The sequence below is a fragment of the Oncorhynchus gorbuscha genome, linkage group LG13 (assembly GCF_021184085.1).
Source record: "Oncorhynchus gorbuscha isolate QuinsamMale2020 ecotype Even-year linkage group LG13, OgorEven_v1.0, whole genome shotgun sequence".
NCBI classification, from domain to species: domain Eukaryota; kingdom Metazoa; phylum Chordata; class Actinopteri; order Salmoniformes; family Salmonidae; genus Oncorhynchus; species Oncorhynchus gorbuscha.
Genome location: NC_060185.1, coordinates 29,499,080 through 29,514,364, shown reverse-complemented (window position 1 = coordinate 29,514,364; position 15,285 = coordinate 29,499,080). Strand labels below are relative to the sequence as shown.

Genomic DNA, 15,285 nt, shown 5'->3' with positions numbered 1-15,285 from the left:
GTGCTAAATGGGTCTATAAGAATGCCTAAATACACTGAGATGTCTGTGTGTTTTCTATTTACAAAGCATAAGCCACTGATTGCATTCCTTGCCACTTTCCACCCCCATGCTGTTAAAAGATGTAACAAATCAAGTGCCTCGACCTCTGAGATAGAAGTCATAGGAATGTCATTATTTTTTATGCATGCCGACTCTGTAAGTGACAGTAACGCCAGTCTGACTATAGAATTGCTATGACAGGTTCATATACCTCTGCCACTCGTGACTATTCTCCTTTACAATTATAAAATGCAAATGTGATATCATCCCTTCTGCAAGAATATCTACATTCCAATGCATTGCTGAGCCTCTCTCTCACAGGAGCAGCAGCAGCATACCACTCCGAGCTTTTCCATGGCTGTTGTAGCCGTTTCCTCTCCTGAAAAGGGAATTCATTGAGTTAGAGATATAAGGAGGCGAGGGGAGAGGTGCTGACACATATTGGACTACGGTTTAGCTGTCAAAATGATTATATGAAGAAAAGGGAAGAGGGGGGGAACAAGGTTCTCGGACTAGCTATTGTTGGTGAAAATGGCTCTTTCAGATTAAAAATTTTATGACACCCTGGTTCCGCCTTTGTGAGGGACAATGACTGACTGAACACTGTGGCTCTGCCAGTTAACTGGAGTTTGGTTGCTCCTTGGTTGCTTAACTCTATTCAGGGGTAGATAGAGACAGTGAATGGTCTTTCTATTAATGCCAGTAGTGTGTATTGAATACATACATTATTGAATCCCTTGAGTTCCATCCAGCATGGTCGTATTGCGTAACATACATTTACTCTCATATTTAGATGCACTATTGTAAAGTGACTGTTCCACTGGATGTCATAAGGTGAATGCACCAATTTGTAAGTCGCTCTGGATAAGAGCGTCTGCTAAATGACTTAAATGTAAATGTATATAACATAGAACATGCTTTATTTTTATATCATAGGCAGCTTTTGAAGAAAAAGTTTACATATCTCACGTAATAAAAAGCCATTTTTGTCTTCCATTTTGTTGAAAGTCACTTGTATCCATTTTCACAGGAAGGGATAGCATACATTATTAATGTTGGCATCATTCATCAATGAACACAGGAAGGTATCCCTATCCTATAACACCTCAACTGGAGGAAAATGCCACTAGAACACCTGCTGTCACTCACTTCCCAGGCCTTATCATTGACCATTGTGATGATTGGTCAATACAGACCCATGTAACTGCCGGGTTAACATCTACTTACAAGGAGGTCTTGAAACCATGCCACTATATCACCGAAAATTGTCCCATGCTTTATCTTTTCCGAACCCTGTCACCTATGAAAATGTGAAACCTAGCTGAGCATTGTGAGGATGGTGAGTTGGCCATGTAACTGTTGACAGGAGGATTAACATAGGCTTACACAGATATCAACGATGAACCCATGACTCAGTGGGGTCCAGGCTATTGTGTTTCTTAATCCATATCACTAATATACCACAGTTGATTTGATACCCAAATGAGGACAACAGCGCTGTGCGCAGCTAGCTTCATTTTAAACAACACTATACATCCTGCACAATCTGACTATAACTATTATACAGCAAACTAAGAATCTTACACAGTCAAATCATAAATCACAGTGTGCACTTTATAAGATTAATCTGTTGTTTTCAGTCAGAAAGAGAGAACAACTCCTCCTAAAACCTGGGAAGAATATGTGAGTGAGAACAAAAATGTATGAGAGAGTCAGTCATCTGATGTCTTGGTCTGTGTGATCCCAAAAACTGTGTGAACACAAAACCCCGCAAACAATGTGTTGAGAGTTCATTCCATGGGATTAGGTATCCTCAATATGCAGTGACAATACAAAATATTTTTAAAAAGTGTACATCAAGTGAATATACCTACAGTATGTACAATAAAGTGTGATACATTTAATGAAAAGCATGTTGTGTAGAATAATCGGCAATGTTACACTAATGTAACAGTAAAAATCCAGCATATCTTGTTTGGATCCCATACGACGATCACACTGTAGTCATTCGTCTGACTGTCTTGGAGCCATGACAGTGGTCAGTTGGGGCAGTACTCTCTCTGGTGGTTGGCGAGAAGTTACTGGAAGAGACAACATCTGGGATCTGGAATATAGAAAATGGGAATATTTTGTGACAGTTGAACTTTTGACCTTGTGCAAAGCTACTTGAAGGACAAGACAAGGAGAGTGTGGTTGCCATATCGTTCTCCCATCACCATTACTGATCATGCAACAACTCTGAACATTCCTTTGATCAATATTCCAATCAGTTACTGGTGTTATTTCTTAACAATCTTTATAAAACCATCTAAGAAGCTCCATTGGCTCATCAACATTGATGAACTAATATCCAATATATTATTGACTAACTTTAATCTACATTTTGAACAGTCAGTTAGTTAGCCTGTTATCATATACAGTACAGTGGGTCTATTATGAGTAAATCATGGGCCCTGGTCAAAACTAGTGCACTCTATAGCGAATAGGATGCAATGCAGTCATTGAAAGTTAACTGTCCTCCGGCCAGGGGAGGACGATCTGGGCGGTCCCTGCAGTCCCCGTCAATGTGAGAGCCTGGGAGGTGTCAGGAACTCCTGCTGCAGTATGGAGACTGACTCTGCATTATTCAGCTGCAGTAAGTGGCCCTCTCTCCCTCTCCTTACCTTGTGAGCGCTGATGGAGTTCATCTGGCTGTGGGTTTCCCCAGTGACGATGAGGTCACTGCGGCCAGCGTCTGTCGAGTGAGAAACAGGCATTTACCTGACCTGACATCCCCTCTGACCATTTCACTGTACCACACTGTGCTCAGGGGAGGAAGCACGGTACAGCGGCTCCAACATAGAACATGGCGTTATTATTACACCATAGTCAATTATAGCCTCTAATGCTGTTAGTAGCCTATAATACTTTTAACAAATTCTAAAAATCACAGATAAAATAGAATAGCCTATCCATTCTGATTTTCTATTCCTACCTACCTCACTGATCTCATTAGATGTTGAAGATAATGTGTCCTAATGAGGAACAGGGGTATTTGTCACCCTGACTCTCACCTGAGTGGCCCTCTGTGGTGTATCCCAGGTTGACCTCCCCCCCGGTCTCCTCGGCAACGGAGCTTCTCCCGCTTTTTGATTCGTCTATCCTGTGGAAACCAAGAGGAAAAGCCCAATGGAAAATATGACCTATTACTACAGATCTCAGTCTCCTACAGCAGGAAAATGGTGTAACCTTGACAGTTTTGTGAGCTTTATGTTGGTACTATCAATTGTTTTCTCTTGTGACTGCAGTGTACAGGCTATAGTGTTTATTTCCCCATTGTAATCTGCTGATACCTAAGAAAAAATAAAGCCATTATAATTATTCAATTTATTTAGACTTAACAACTCTTCTGTCAGCGTGTTCACTGCTTCAATAGTAAAATAGTATCATTAGGGACATTAAAACTGCTGACAAATCTACTAGCTATGTTTGACCCTCCCTAGAGTATGCCGCACCAGTTTGGCACAGCTCCTTGACTCAAGCCCTCTCTGATCAAATCAAATCAAACTTGAGCGAATACAGAACCATGCTTGCAGAATCATCCTTGGCACGGCATATGTCCTCACTTCATGAGAGAAGAGAGAAACTGTGCCTGGACTTCAAGTCCCCCCTCAGAGACTGATTACCTGCCTGCCGAGGACAAGTGTCAGGCAGCTCCACCAACAGTATACATCTGCTTTCAATTCCACAGGCCAGGGCGTCGCACATTCCATACCTATGCAAATGAATTTGAGTCTCCTGAATGTACACATTGTCATGAATTTCACTTGTGAGTTCAACTTGGATGTGTTATTGTGTATGTATTGATTTCTGTTTCATTGACTGCCATGTGGATATTTTTGAGTAAACTAGAGTTCCAGTCTTAATGTCGATGTTATATAATCTAATAACCATCTAATGTTCCAAATTATTCTCAATTCTTTATTTAATTAACTATAAAATCCCAGTCTCTTCTCAGACACAAGGTAGACTCGGAGCCATATAAATACATGCCTTTGGGTAGACTTATTTACTGATTTATGCTGAGTCCCAGCAGTATGTTGTGTAAAGGACTAATGGAATTTTGTATCAATAGGATGAGACTGTATTAGTTCCCTCTCACAAATGTTTTCCATAAATCGTTTTATGGATGGTTAGTCACGTCCTCGAAAGTAGCCATATTTGATCCTGGATCTTCATTCGTCAGCTCTCGCCAATAAAAAATAAATATCTGTACTGTTTCAAACACTGTATAATCCCACATCAACAAGCAGGTTGAGAGGTTAGAAATAATGGCACAAAGAGCATCAAACTCTCACCTTATTGCCTCCGGTAGGCTTGATTCTGAAAGACAACCAAATACAGAAAAATACATGTCATGATCTTATGTGATCTTACATTATGGCTATCATACAGGATTTTCACTGTCTCAATGCTCAATCTAGGCCTATACAGTAATCCTGACCTTGCTTGTGGTTGCATAGACCACAACATCATTTAGTTTGCTCAGTGTCTGAAGCTCCAAAAAATACATTCTTAGAAAAAAAGGGTTCTTCAGCTGAACCCTTTTTGGTTCCAGGTAATAACCCATTTTGCTTTCAGGTAGAACCCTTTTGGGTTTCTTCAAATGGTTCTTCTATAGGTTGAATGAGTGTATAAGAGTGTATGACAGCTGCAAATGCAGCTTTCACTCGTTTTGGGCCAGCACACACTCACTGTAGCCTGAGGTCACTTTAGAAATGTTAGAGTGAAAGCCTGAGCTGATTGTTAATGAATATTATCACACGGCATCATTACCTTTCTTAGCCCAAGGTCCTGGCCAGAGAGAAAACAATTCTATAACAATGGTGGTACAGATGGTGCCGGCCCAGGAAAAGGATAAAACCAGACTCTTTTACAGGAGGAGAAATTGCCTCGTCCTTTATTGTTTTAAACCCACACTGTTCAAAGTTATTAAGGTGAATATATTTCATCCACATTCTGTCTGAATAATTACAATGCATACATTACTTTTCAGTGTGTTGGATTAGTTCAGGGAGCAAGACTGACTTGGAGCCATGCCATTTTCTTAAATGGGAAAAATACAGATTATGTTGATTTGACGCTTTGCTGCCTGGGAATTACAATAAGGAAAGCGGCGGGAAAGGAACTGTACCAAATCAATGACAGTGAAAAGATACCAGACTATTGGGTGAATACTGTAAATGTACTTAAGAGGGCACACCTGCCTTATTAAGATAATTTGTAAGTCGCTCTGGATAAGAGCGTCTGCTAAATGACTTAAATGTAAATGTAATGTAAATAATCCTACAACTGCCAAATAACGGCCCTGATTTGCACTGGTCTGAAATCAGTTGCAGAGATTAGAGCAGTCTAATGTATGACTCAGGGGCAAGTTTTGTTATCTCACACAACAGCCAGACGGCCGCCTCGTCGCCCACAACAACGATCACCTCTGAGATGGCTCTCCAGAAACTCCTCACCAACCATCTCTACTCCTAAAGCCGCCAAAGACTCACAAAACCTTCTAGTCACTGGTTGCTGGTAACCCAGAAAGACATTAATCCCAGGGGTATGAAGTTGAGGATTTTGGGGGGTCACTTCAGAGACATGTTTGTGGATTGTGGCCCCTATTAGAGTCATAATGAATCAGTCTTGGTATATGTAACACCAGATCATAAGTCTGTTTGATGATAGACATAACTCTCAGATTATTCAACCTAGCAAATGAAAAATAAACTAAATATGATTGGCTAACTCCTGCCTAATGTAATTCTCACCCATATTCATGAGTCTGTCTACCTGAGTTACTTAGTGACAGAATAACTGCATTTCCATAGAGTGACCACCAGGAGGTGCTGTGTCCAATGTGTCACTCCTGGACAACTATCTCTCCAGGGTAGTGCTCCTGTGTTTTATGGACAGGTGGGGGGGTTAGGCCAAAGCCAGCACTTTAGACCTGGAGCATTCTGCTGACTGTTGAAGTTCTGTATGTGTTCAAAAATCCATGACCTTGCCGATGCAGGTGTGGGGCACACTGCAGAATCACTACGTGTGACAGCCTAACTCCTTCATTATACTTTAATCATTGTTCCTGTGGGGGTGGGGGTGGGGGGGGGGTTGGACATTTTTCACTGAGCTGTATAAAAAGAAAAGAAAGGTGCTTACTTGCTCTTCTCCTCCGTATGTAACAGAGGACAATGCAGATGCTTAGCAGCAGGAGCAGGAGCACGGCAGACACGGAGGCTGTTACTGCCATTAGAACAGCGCAGTCGTCACATACATTCTCCACACCCACCTCTGCAACTAAAAAAATAAGGTAATTTATGAGGTTTAGTCCCAAAGAAGCTGAAAAATTGCATTATTCAATTAATGTTTTAATCAATAGACTATTATCAGGGTTTGCTGGCAGGGAGAGTGCCGTCTTTTGTTTACCCAAACCACAGAGGGGAAACTCAGTGAACGCAGCAAATCCTGCAGCTCCCAATACTCTATTCATGTAGGATGACTTCAGAGAGATTGGGAACACTTTGCTCCACTTCAATAGTGATTAAAGTCTTGTGTCTATCCTGCAATGACTTTCTTGTAATTTCTCTCATCACCAATAACAACTCCCCACCGTCTGCTTTCACTGATGAATATGTGGACATACACAAACCCCAGCTCAGAGTAGGGAGAAAGAGTGAGAGCGAATGAGAGTGTTTATGTTTCTCACCCACAGTGAGACGTACACTGCTGGCCTGGGGCGTGGGGAGGGCAGAGACAGAGGCTAGGCACTCCACATGAGAGCTCTCTGCTGCCTGGACGCTGAGGTTACTGGTCAGGTTGTAGAGCCCATCCACATCAACAGGCCCTTCAGTGCTGATGTTGTACTGACTCTGGTCCACCTCTCTGCCATTCACAAGCCAAGTCAGACTAGGCACTGGGTACCAGCCTACAGCCAGGCACTGGAACAGGATCTCTTCCCCCTTCAGCACAGTCACGTTCCCCCCTGTGATGGCCACATTACCCCTCTCTGGAAAGAAAATTGTAAATGTTTTGGGATACTGTATGTATGTTTTTTTTTACAGTTTACCAGGTCATTCTAGTCCATTGTGAGACTGATAGGGATTCTCCGATCGCAATTTACCTGCTCACTTATAGAGGCTTCTTACTCTTCCTAAATTATTAATCGTGTGCCTCGAGGTCTCAATTGGCTGATGGGAGAATGCCTCTTTCCCCTCTCAGACACTGGCAACCAAATAAGCCACTTAGACTGGGCGATATCATCTGTGAAGTCTATTGTCTAGCAGAGTGAAAGGCAGACGGCGCAGCAGAGAATTGCTATAGATAGACTGATAATTACTGACGCTTTGTCGCTTTGTCTAACTGAATTACATTCAGGATCAAAGCTCTCAATGTTCTGTGCACAATGACGGCTCCCCCATTCGTCATATTTGATTTGGTGTCATATGCTGTAAGTTGATGTGTAACTTTGATTACACCAACTGCTCTATTGAAAAGGCTGTAAAAGGAATCTCAGCAGTGCAATAAAGTAATGGGGATCAGAAGAAGAAAGCAGCATCTCACTTCCATGGACAGTGTCTCACAACATGAGGCTCCTCCCCCATCATTCCAATATAAGTGATCTCTGAAATAAGGTTTCATAAGGTTTGTTAATCACAGTAAGCCTAGCCATCTTAGACAGGCTTGGTGACTGTTCGCTGAGAAGATGCTGTGTTTTTTCAATAGGGCCCTCGGCAGGGAAATTGTAACTCTGAGGGACAGCATTTAATCTGGAAGAAGTATGGGCACTTTCTGCTCAGATTAGCAGTATTGTATGTTCCAACAGCACTAGTGGTTATGCATGTGTTTGTATGTGTGTCTGTGTGTGAATTTATTCTGATGAACATCCAATCACCAAAGGCATACTCTGATTTACACCAGTGGCCTCATCTTTGGCTCTAGCCCTTACAGCACATTCAGTTCATATTATATCAACCACATACAGACATATTGATTTGTTGAAGAGAAAATGTGTGTGTCTGCATGTGTGTGTCTGCATGTGTGTGTGTGTGTGTGTGTGTGTGTGTGTGTGTGTGTGTGTGTGTGTGTGTGTGTGTGTGTGTGTGTGTGTGTGTGTGTGTGTGTGTGTGTGTGTGTGTGTGTGTGTGTGTGTGTGTGTGTGTGTGTGTGTGTGTGTGTGTGTGTGTGTGTGTGTGTGTGTGTGTGTGTGTGTGTGTGTGTGTGTGCGCGTTCATGTACCGGTATGTCTGTTTGTTTGTCTGTCTGCGAGCAGTATGTGTGTATACGTTCTGTGTGGGCGTGTTCACATCACATTCATATTGGACAATTAGAACGGAGGGCTGAGGAGAGCAAAGGGCCCGTCTCCAGTGTAGATTTGTGTCTCTCCTCCGATGGTATATTTGGACCAACAGGCCACAAATCACCAGAAGAGTTGCTGACTGGTAACTGGAAAATGCCTAGATGCACAATTAATTCAAAGGCTCTGAGATCTTCTGCATCCCCACTGGAGGACTTGATCCACCATGCACTATTGTTAATGGGTAGTGGTTACATACACTGAGTATATAAAACATTAAGACCACCTGCTCCTTCTATGACATGACCAGGTGAATCCAGGTGAAAGCTATGGTCCTTCTTGATGTCACTTGTTAAATCCACTTAAAATCAGTGTAGATGAAGGGGAGGAGACATGGATTGTTTATGTGTGCCATTTAGAAGGTGCCTGGGCAAGACAAAATATTGAAGTGCCTTTGAACGGGGCATGGTAGTAGGTGCCAGGCGCACCGGTTTGTGTCAAAAACTGCAACACTGTTGGATTTTTTTCACACTCAACAGTTTCCTGTGTATCAAGAATGGTCCACCACCCAAAGGACATCCAGCCAACTTGACATAACTTTGGGAAGCATTGGAGTCAACATGGGCCAGCATCCCTGTGGAACGCTTTCGATACCTTGTAGAGTCCATGCACCAATGAATTGAAGCTGTTCTGATGGCAAAAGGGGGGTGTCCAACTCAATATTAGGAAAGTGTTCCTAATGTTTGGTATACTCAGTGTATGTCAGTTATAATGTGTAGAATTAGCAATAAAGGAGGAATCCGGTTATATATTGAAGGCAATGGGTCATTGCTTTGTTCCCTCCTTTTTGCATGGATGACTTTGTTCAGGCTTTTAGCTGAGCTCTCAGTTTGCAGCAGGGCAAAATTAGCTGAATAATGAGAGCGGAAAGGGGAATATCTGAATATCTTGTATTGTGTAATGTCATCATCATAATCTTTAAAAAAAAAAGTTTTTTTTTTTACATATCATCATCATAACCATCTCATTCATTTTTATGCTAAAATGTTGCAGAGTAAACATCATTAATACAATATTTATGTTTTTATCGCAAAATGAATTATTAATTTCACAGCTTTTCTTGTTACCAACCCATTTGTCTTTGGTCCAACTTTCCAATATGAGTGGAGTTTATAATAAGATTATAGGACTTGTGAAAAATGTAGAGGAGATATCAGCAACACCTCCTAGCATTGCTACTGTCCATATCAGTTCTGGTTAATTCTGGCCCAGTGTATGGGTTGTAATCATTCTTCATGTTTCTTCATTTCTGGCTGAGTATTCTCTGTGGTAATTCTTTTCCATGCAGGGCAACCCCAGAAAACCCTCAGAGATGATTCACTGGAATACTTTTGGCTTGGAGAAATAACAATTTCAGCTAAATCTGAGGAGGAGCTCTGATTCTTATCCTGCCCTGACTTTTGAACACTATTCAATATGTGTGTTACTCAATCTCTCCACACCTTCGCCCTTGTGGAACAGTCTATCTGCATGCTGTCAAACGTAGTGAAATCAGAGAAATGCACTGTGGTTACAGTGGCGCAAAGCACTGCATCAACGATAAGAAATTGAACAACGAAAAGGAAAACAGTAATGTCCTCAAGATCCAAATAAAAGTTCAAGAAGAGTATTTTCAGTCATTCATGAACTTGCTCCAAATATATCAACATAATATATCTGAACAGACAGTGATACTTTGAAAACCATGCCTGTCAAGGAAATCCATTATGTGAAACACCACACTTATAACTTAGAAGATAACAGTGGTTTAAATCCTCCTAGTGGAACAAAATAATGGATACAGGGATAAAGGAAGAGGGGAAAAGAGAGAGAGATAGATGGAGGGGAAAGGGGAAAGTGGGAAAGAGGGAAATAGGAAACGACAGATAGAGGGAAACAGGAAAAGATAGAGGAAAACAGGGAGAGATAGAGAGAAACAGGGAGAGAGGGGAAAAGGGAGAGATAGAGGGAAACAGGGAGAGATAGAGGGAAACAGGGAGAGGTAGAGGGAAACAGGGAGCGATAGAGGGAAACAGGGAGAGATAGAGAGAAACAGGGAGAGAGGGGAAAAGGGAGAGATAGAGGGAAACAGGGAGAGATAGAGGGAAACAGGGAGAGATAGAGGGAAACAGGGAGCGATAGAGGGAAACAGGGAGTGATAGAGGGAAACAGGGAGAGAGAGATAGAGGGAAACAGGGAGCGATAGAGGGAAACAGGGAGAGATAGAGGGAAACAGGGAGAGATAGAGGGAAACAGGGAGAGATAGAGGGAAACAGGGAGAGATAGAGGGAAACAGGGAGAGATAGAGGGAAACAGGGAGAGATAGAGGGAAACAGGGAGAGATAGAGGGAAACAGGGAGAGAGAGGGAAACAGGGAGAGATAGAGGGAAACAGGGAGAGATAGAGGGAAACAGGGAGAGATAGAGGGAAACAGGGAGAGATAGAGGGAAACAGGGAGAGAGAGGGAAACAGGGTGAGAGAGAGGGAAACAGGGAGAGATAGAGGGAAACAGGGAGAGATAGAGGGAAACAGGGAGAGATAGAGGGAAACAGGGAGAGATAGAGGGAAACAGGGAGAAATAGAGGGAAACAGGGAGAGAGAGGGAAACAGGGAGAGAGGGAAACAGGGAGAGATAGAGGGAAACAGGGAGAGATAGAGGGAAACAGGGAGAGATAGAGGGAAACAGGGAGAGATAGAGGGAAACAGGGAGAGATAGAGGGAAACAGGGAGAGATAGAGGTAAACAGGGAGAGATAGAGGGAAACAGGGAGAGAGGGGGAAAGGGAAAGGGGATACCTGGTCAGTTGTACAACTGAATGCGTTCAATCGAAATGTGTCACTCGCATTTAACCCAACCTCTGAATCAGAGAGGTGCTGGGGGCTGCCTTAATCGGCATTAACAAGTCGAGAAACCGTGATGGAGAAACATATGGAAAGAGAGATAGAGGGCGAAAAGGGAAACAGGGATAGAGGGAAACAGCAAAAGAAGGATAGAGCAATAGAGGAATACAAGGATAGAAGGAGGGCGTATCAGGTGAGGGATGACAGACTCAATCCTGGCTGGTATATCATTTGAATTATTTAACCTTTATTTAACTAGGCATGTCACTTAAGAACAAATTCTTATTTACAATGACAACCTACCCCGGCCAAACCCGGACGACAGTGTCCAAATTGTGAACCACCCTATGGGACTCCCAATCACAGCCGGATGTGATGCAGCCTGGATTTGAACCAGGTACTGCAGTGACAGGTCTTATAACTGGCGCTCAGGAAAGTGCCCTCCACCCTGTATTTATAACTAGCCCAATCGATTTCCATCCCACACACTCCAACAATGTCATACAGCCCATCAAAACAGCTAATGCAGCAGTCTTCCTTTGAGACAGGCCCCAAATGAATTCCCTCCATTGATATACACCTGGATCGATGTCCAACAACCAAATCAGCAGCTGTGAGAAAAACGAGAGAAAATCTACCTCGCGCATGAAACCCCAAACAAGTTCAAACAAAAGCTTTCAATTAAAAGAACAAGCCAATATGACTTAGGAATACATTGAGTTTTTGTCTCTAGGAGTGTGTGGGTGGCATCATCAAGGATAAGGTTCAACTTTTTGTTTATTCTGCTTTTCCTCTCCTAGTCAAGGTTAAATCCTTCCTTCATGTCTTCTTTCATTTTTTTATTTAACCTTTATTTAACTAGGCAAGTTAGTTAAGAAAAAAAATCTTATTTACAATGATGGCCTACCCCGGCCAAACCCAGACGACGCTGGGCCAATTGTGCGCTTCCCTTTGGGACTCCCAATCATGGCCGGATGTGATTCAGCCTGGATTCTAACCAGGTACAGTAGTGACGCCTCTTTCACTGAGATGCCCCTGAATAGTGTTGCCACTGTTTTGTTTTCTTTGTGTGTGTATGCACGTGTACACGTGAGTGTGCGTACATGTGTGAGAGACAAGGAGAGAGAGAGAATCCAGAAGAAACTAAAATCTCACTTCACAGCTGCCTTTTGAAATACTCTCTTGAAAAACCTTTGCAGTACAGTAACTGTGGCTCCTTTGTTTCTCTGCCATACTAAATACAGTCAGCCAGCCAGTAGGCAGCCACCTCAAGGACAGCCGAATGAGAAAAGCACACAAACCTTGAACAAACAGATCGGCAGTTTGCCTCTGGATGTTTTGGAGGTCACAGGTCACCTGCCCCTGGTAGCTGCGCTGGACTCTATTCAGTGTCAATTCCCAGCTGGAGAGCTGATTGGTGGAGCAGTTAATGGCGTTCACATTGGGGTTGTTTGAGAGAATACCGTACTGGGCTGAGATGGTCAACACAGAGCCACCGTTGAGGAGCCACACCATCACCTGCCAGGGCTCAGCTGTGCTGCAGATCAGTCGGGCCGTGTCACCTCGCAGCAAAGTGATGCTTCTGGGATTCAGCTGCATCTGGGAATTCAACACTAACAGGGACAGACAGAGACATGGGCGTCAGAAGCATGGTGGTCGGGGAATGTGGGTGACATTGGGGTGTTGTGATAAAATCGTGATTGAGTTATAATAGAAACCAATGACACATTTCAGTGTTTGAATCCCACGGAATCACTCTCTGATATGGTATATGAGGTGTGACTGTCTTGGTTGATTGTGAGGCTGTTAGAAACAAGCACGATCTGACTAAGATTCATCCTCGAAAAAGCATTGCATAAAACTGACTCAAGAAGACTTTTGAAACGTGACCTACTCAAGCTTATCTCGATCTTTCTTACCCCAAATTTGCATAAACATCTTTTGAATGCAGACAGAGGTAAAACATTAGTCACATGCTTGTCGGCTCTAGACAAACATGTTAAACCAGTGGGTCCAAATGAGGAGAGCGACTCAAAATCTGTGCCGACCTGTCCAGATGGCAACCAGGATTTGCAGTGTAGAGTACAGACCAAAAGGACAATGTAAATTAGGGCCCATAGCAGCAGCAGGCAGCGAGTGGGCGTTCTCTAAGTAGCACTGCGCTGGGATGGGGAAACAAACACATTAACAGCTGAAGTGCCATGTTAGATTGAATAAGCAACAAGACCGTGTACCTGGTTAAGAATAGATAGACTGTGTAGTCTGCGAGGAGAAAAGCTCTGCTGTGAGACATTTACATTACTCTCCTTCTTTAGAAAAGTCATCCCCCAATTGAATTTCAGTGGTGCATCACAACTTAATTCCATTGATAAAGGGAGGTGTAAAGGGGAAAATATTAATGGGTCTGGTGCAACTTTGGAATATTAAATAATACGCTCATTTCCAAGTAATCTGGGTGACGTATAAATTGTTTGTGCAGTGCTAACTGTGTTAGCTGATATGGCCTGTGTGGAGTCATAAATGATGTATCCATTTGGGAAATTAGGTCTGAGAAATATCTAGGGCAGCTTATATAGCTCATACTTTTATGGGAGAATGAATGAAGGAATGAACATTTTCATGCTCTAATTTGAGATGGGATTCAGTGACACTCTTGTCCCTGACCACTATATCCTCCAACTAACAAGAAACACCACCAATTTGAGGAAATTAATTATGCAGAGCACATATATCATTAGGAAGTTAATTAGTGTGCCTGTGGGTTTAATATCAAGGGGTTCAATGATCAACCACATTGTGGTGGTGGTGGTGGTGGTGGGGGGGGGGGGGGTGGACAGGCAAATGAGTGACTTCTGATATTAGAATCTAACCCAAGTGTAGTCCTTGTTGGTATGAGAGTCTCACCCTGAGTCACACAGGCCAGCAGTATCAAGGGGATGAGGTTGTCCATACTTTCCAGAGAACAGTCAAGCCATTGTTCCAAGCTGAAATGACACAGAGACAAGAGAGTGAGATAAAAAATACATTAATGAACATGTGTTGATGGTAAACCTTCATTCATGACAGAATGGATGTGGCAGTGTGTTACAGATACAATCATGCACACCATGTTGGCAGTCAAAGGCAGTAATCTTGATTGCTTTCTTTTCTAAATTGGCAGGAAAAACATAATTTATTTTGTGTAATGAATTTGTCATTCAAATTTACACATCTATTACCTCTGATTAAATGTACCAAAAATAAATCAAGGTGATTCAAGCTGTTTTTCCGCTTCAGAGAACGTTCTTCTCATATCAATAAAATGGACTTATCTCAAACAAGAAAAACACATCCCTAAAGTTTGTTCTCTAATTGTTCTCTAATCCTTAAGGTATAGTTTGAGAAGATACAATCTCAGTAAAGTAGAGTAAGTCCCAAAAGATATACTGAAGAGATACACACCGATATGCACTATAACATTTGTATTGTGTAATCTCGATGCAACTTCTCAACCCTATATCTTGTAATAATCGTAGATATCCAATAAATCATCCCTTATATTATATCTTTATGGTAATATGCAATGTTTGTCCTCCTATTGTATATTCTAGATACCACAGAGCTGCTATATCCCACAGAAATATGTTGACTGGGTGAATTTATTGTTGAACAAAATACATATTTTTTTACAGTATCTATCTCACTTACCTCAGTGTGAGGATTTCTGACAGGTACTGCACCACAGGCTGTGAGAGGAGGAACGCTATTGATGATGCTTTTGATATTCCCTCTTGTGTGACGGTTGTGTACTGTAGCTACCATATCACCCAAAACCAGCCTGTTAAACATTACCACAGACGAATGGGAACTTTGCTCCCTGCCTCGAACAAATGGTGGCAAACATACATCATGACTCACTCCCACAGTCCCAGTGAGAACAATGCCATTGAAATTCCCCCAGTCTACAGAGGCTTCATGGCAGCTCCCCTCCCTCTTCAGGAGAATGGGTCTGGACAGACATCATGACCTGTATGTGAATTTAGAGGGAGAACATTGATCACTGTAATG

General features: G+C 42.5%; 1 protein-coding gene across 2 annotated transcripts; it reads right to left on the bottom strand.

The window, feature by feature from the left end:
* Window positions 1–942: 942 nt before the first annotated feature.
* igsf5b (immunoglobulin superfamily, member 5b) lies at window positions 943–15,100 on the bottom strand. Of its 2 annotated transcripts, none has more exons than XM_046294086.1 (9): window positions 14,926–15,084; window positions 14,143–14,222; window positions 12,540–12,851; window positions 6,773–7,072; window positions 6,226–6,363; window positions 4,377–4,401; window positions 3,093–3,181; window positions 2,703–2,773; window positions 943–2,143 (listed from the first exon to the last, which is right to left on the bottom strand). In XM_046294086.1, the coding sequence occupies exons 2-9, from the start codon at window positions 14,186–14,188 to the stop codon at window positions 2,033–2,035; spliced, it is 1,092 nt and encodes a 363-aa protein (XP_046150042.1). In that variant the 5' UTR covers window positions 14,189–14,222; window positions 14,926–15,084; the 3' UTR covers window positions 943–2,032. The 2 variants fall into 2 exon arrangements, 1 of the variants encoding a protein (XP_046150042.1); XR_006831292.1 differs by lacking the exon at window positions 943–2,143 and adding an exon at window positions 3,705–3,793 and having other exon boundaries at window positions 2,745–2,773; window positions 14,926–15,100.
* Window positions 15,101–15,285: the final 185 nt, after the last annotated feature.

Excerpts from the sequence above, each read along its gene's own strand:
- igsf5b (XM_046294086.1), bottom strand. The coding sequence starts at position 14,188 with ATGGACAACCTCATCCCCTTGATACTGCTGGCCTGTGTGACTCAGG. Across the intron at positions 4,402-6,225 it reads CATACGGAGGAGAAGAGCAA|AATCAAGCCTACCGGAGGCA; the intron begins GTAAGCACCTTT and ends GTTGTCTTTCAG. Across the intron at positions 2,774-3,092 it reads CACCACAGAGGGCCACTCAG|ACGCTGGCCGCAGTGACCTC; the intron begins GTGAGAGTCAGG and ends CTCACTCGACAG.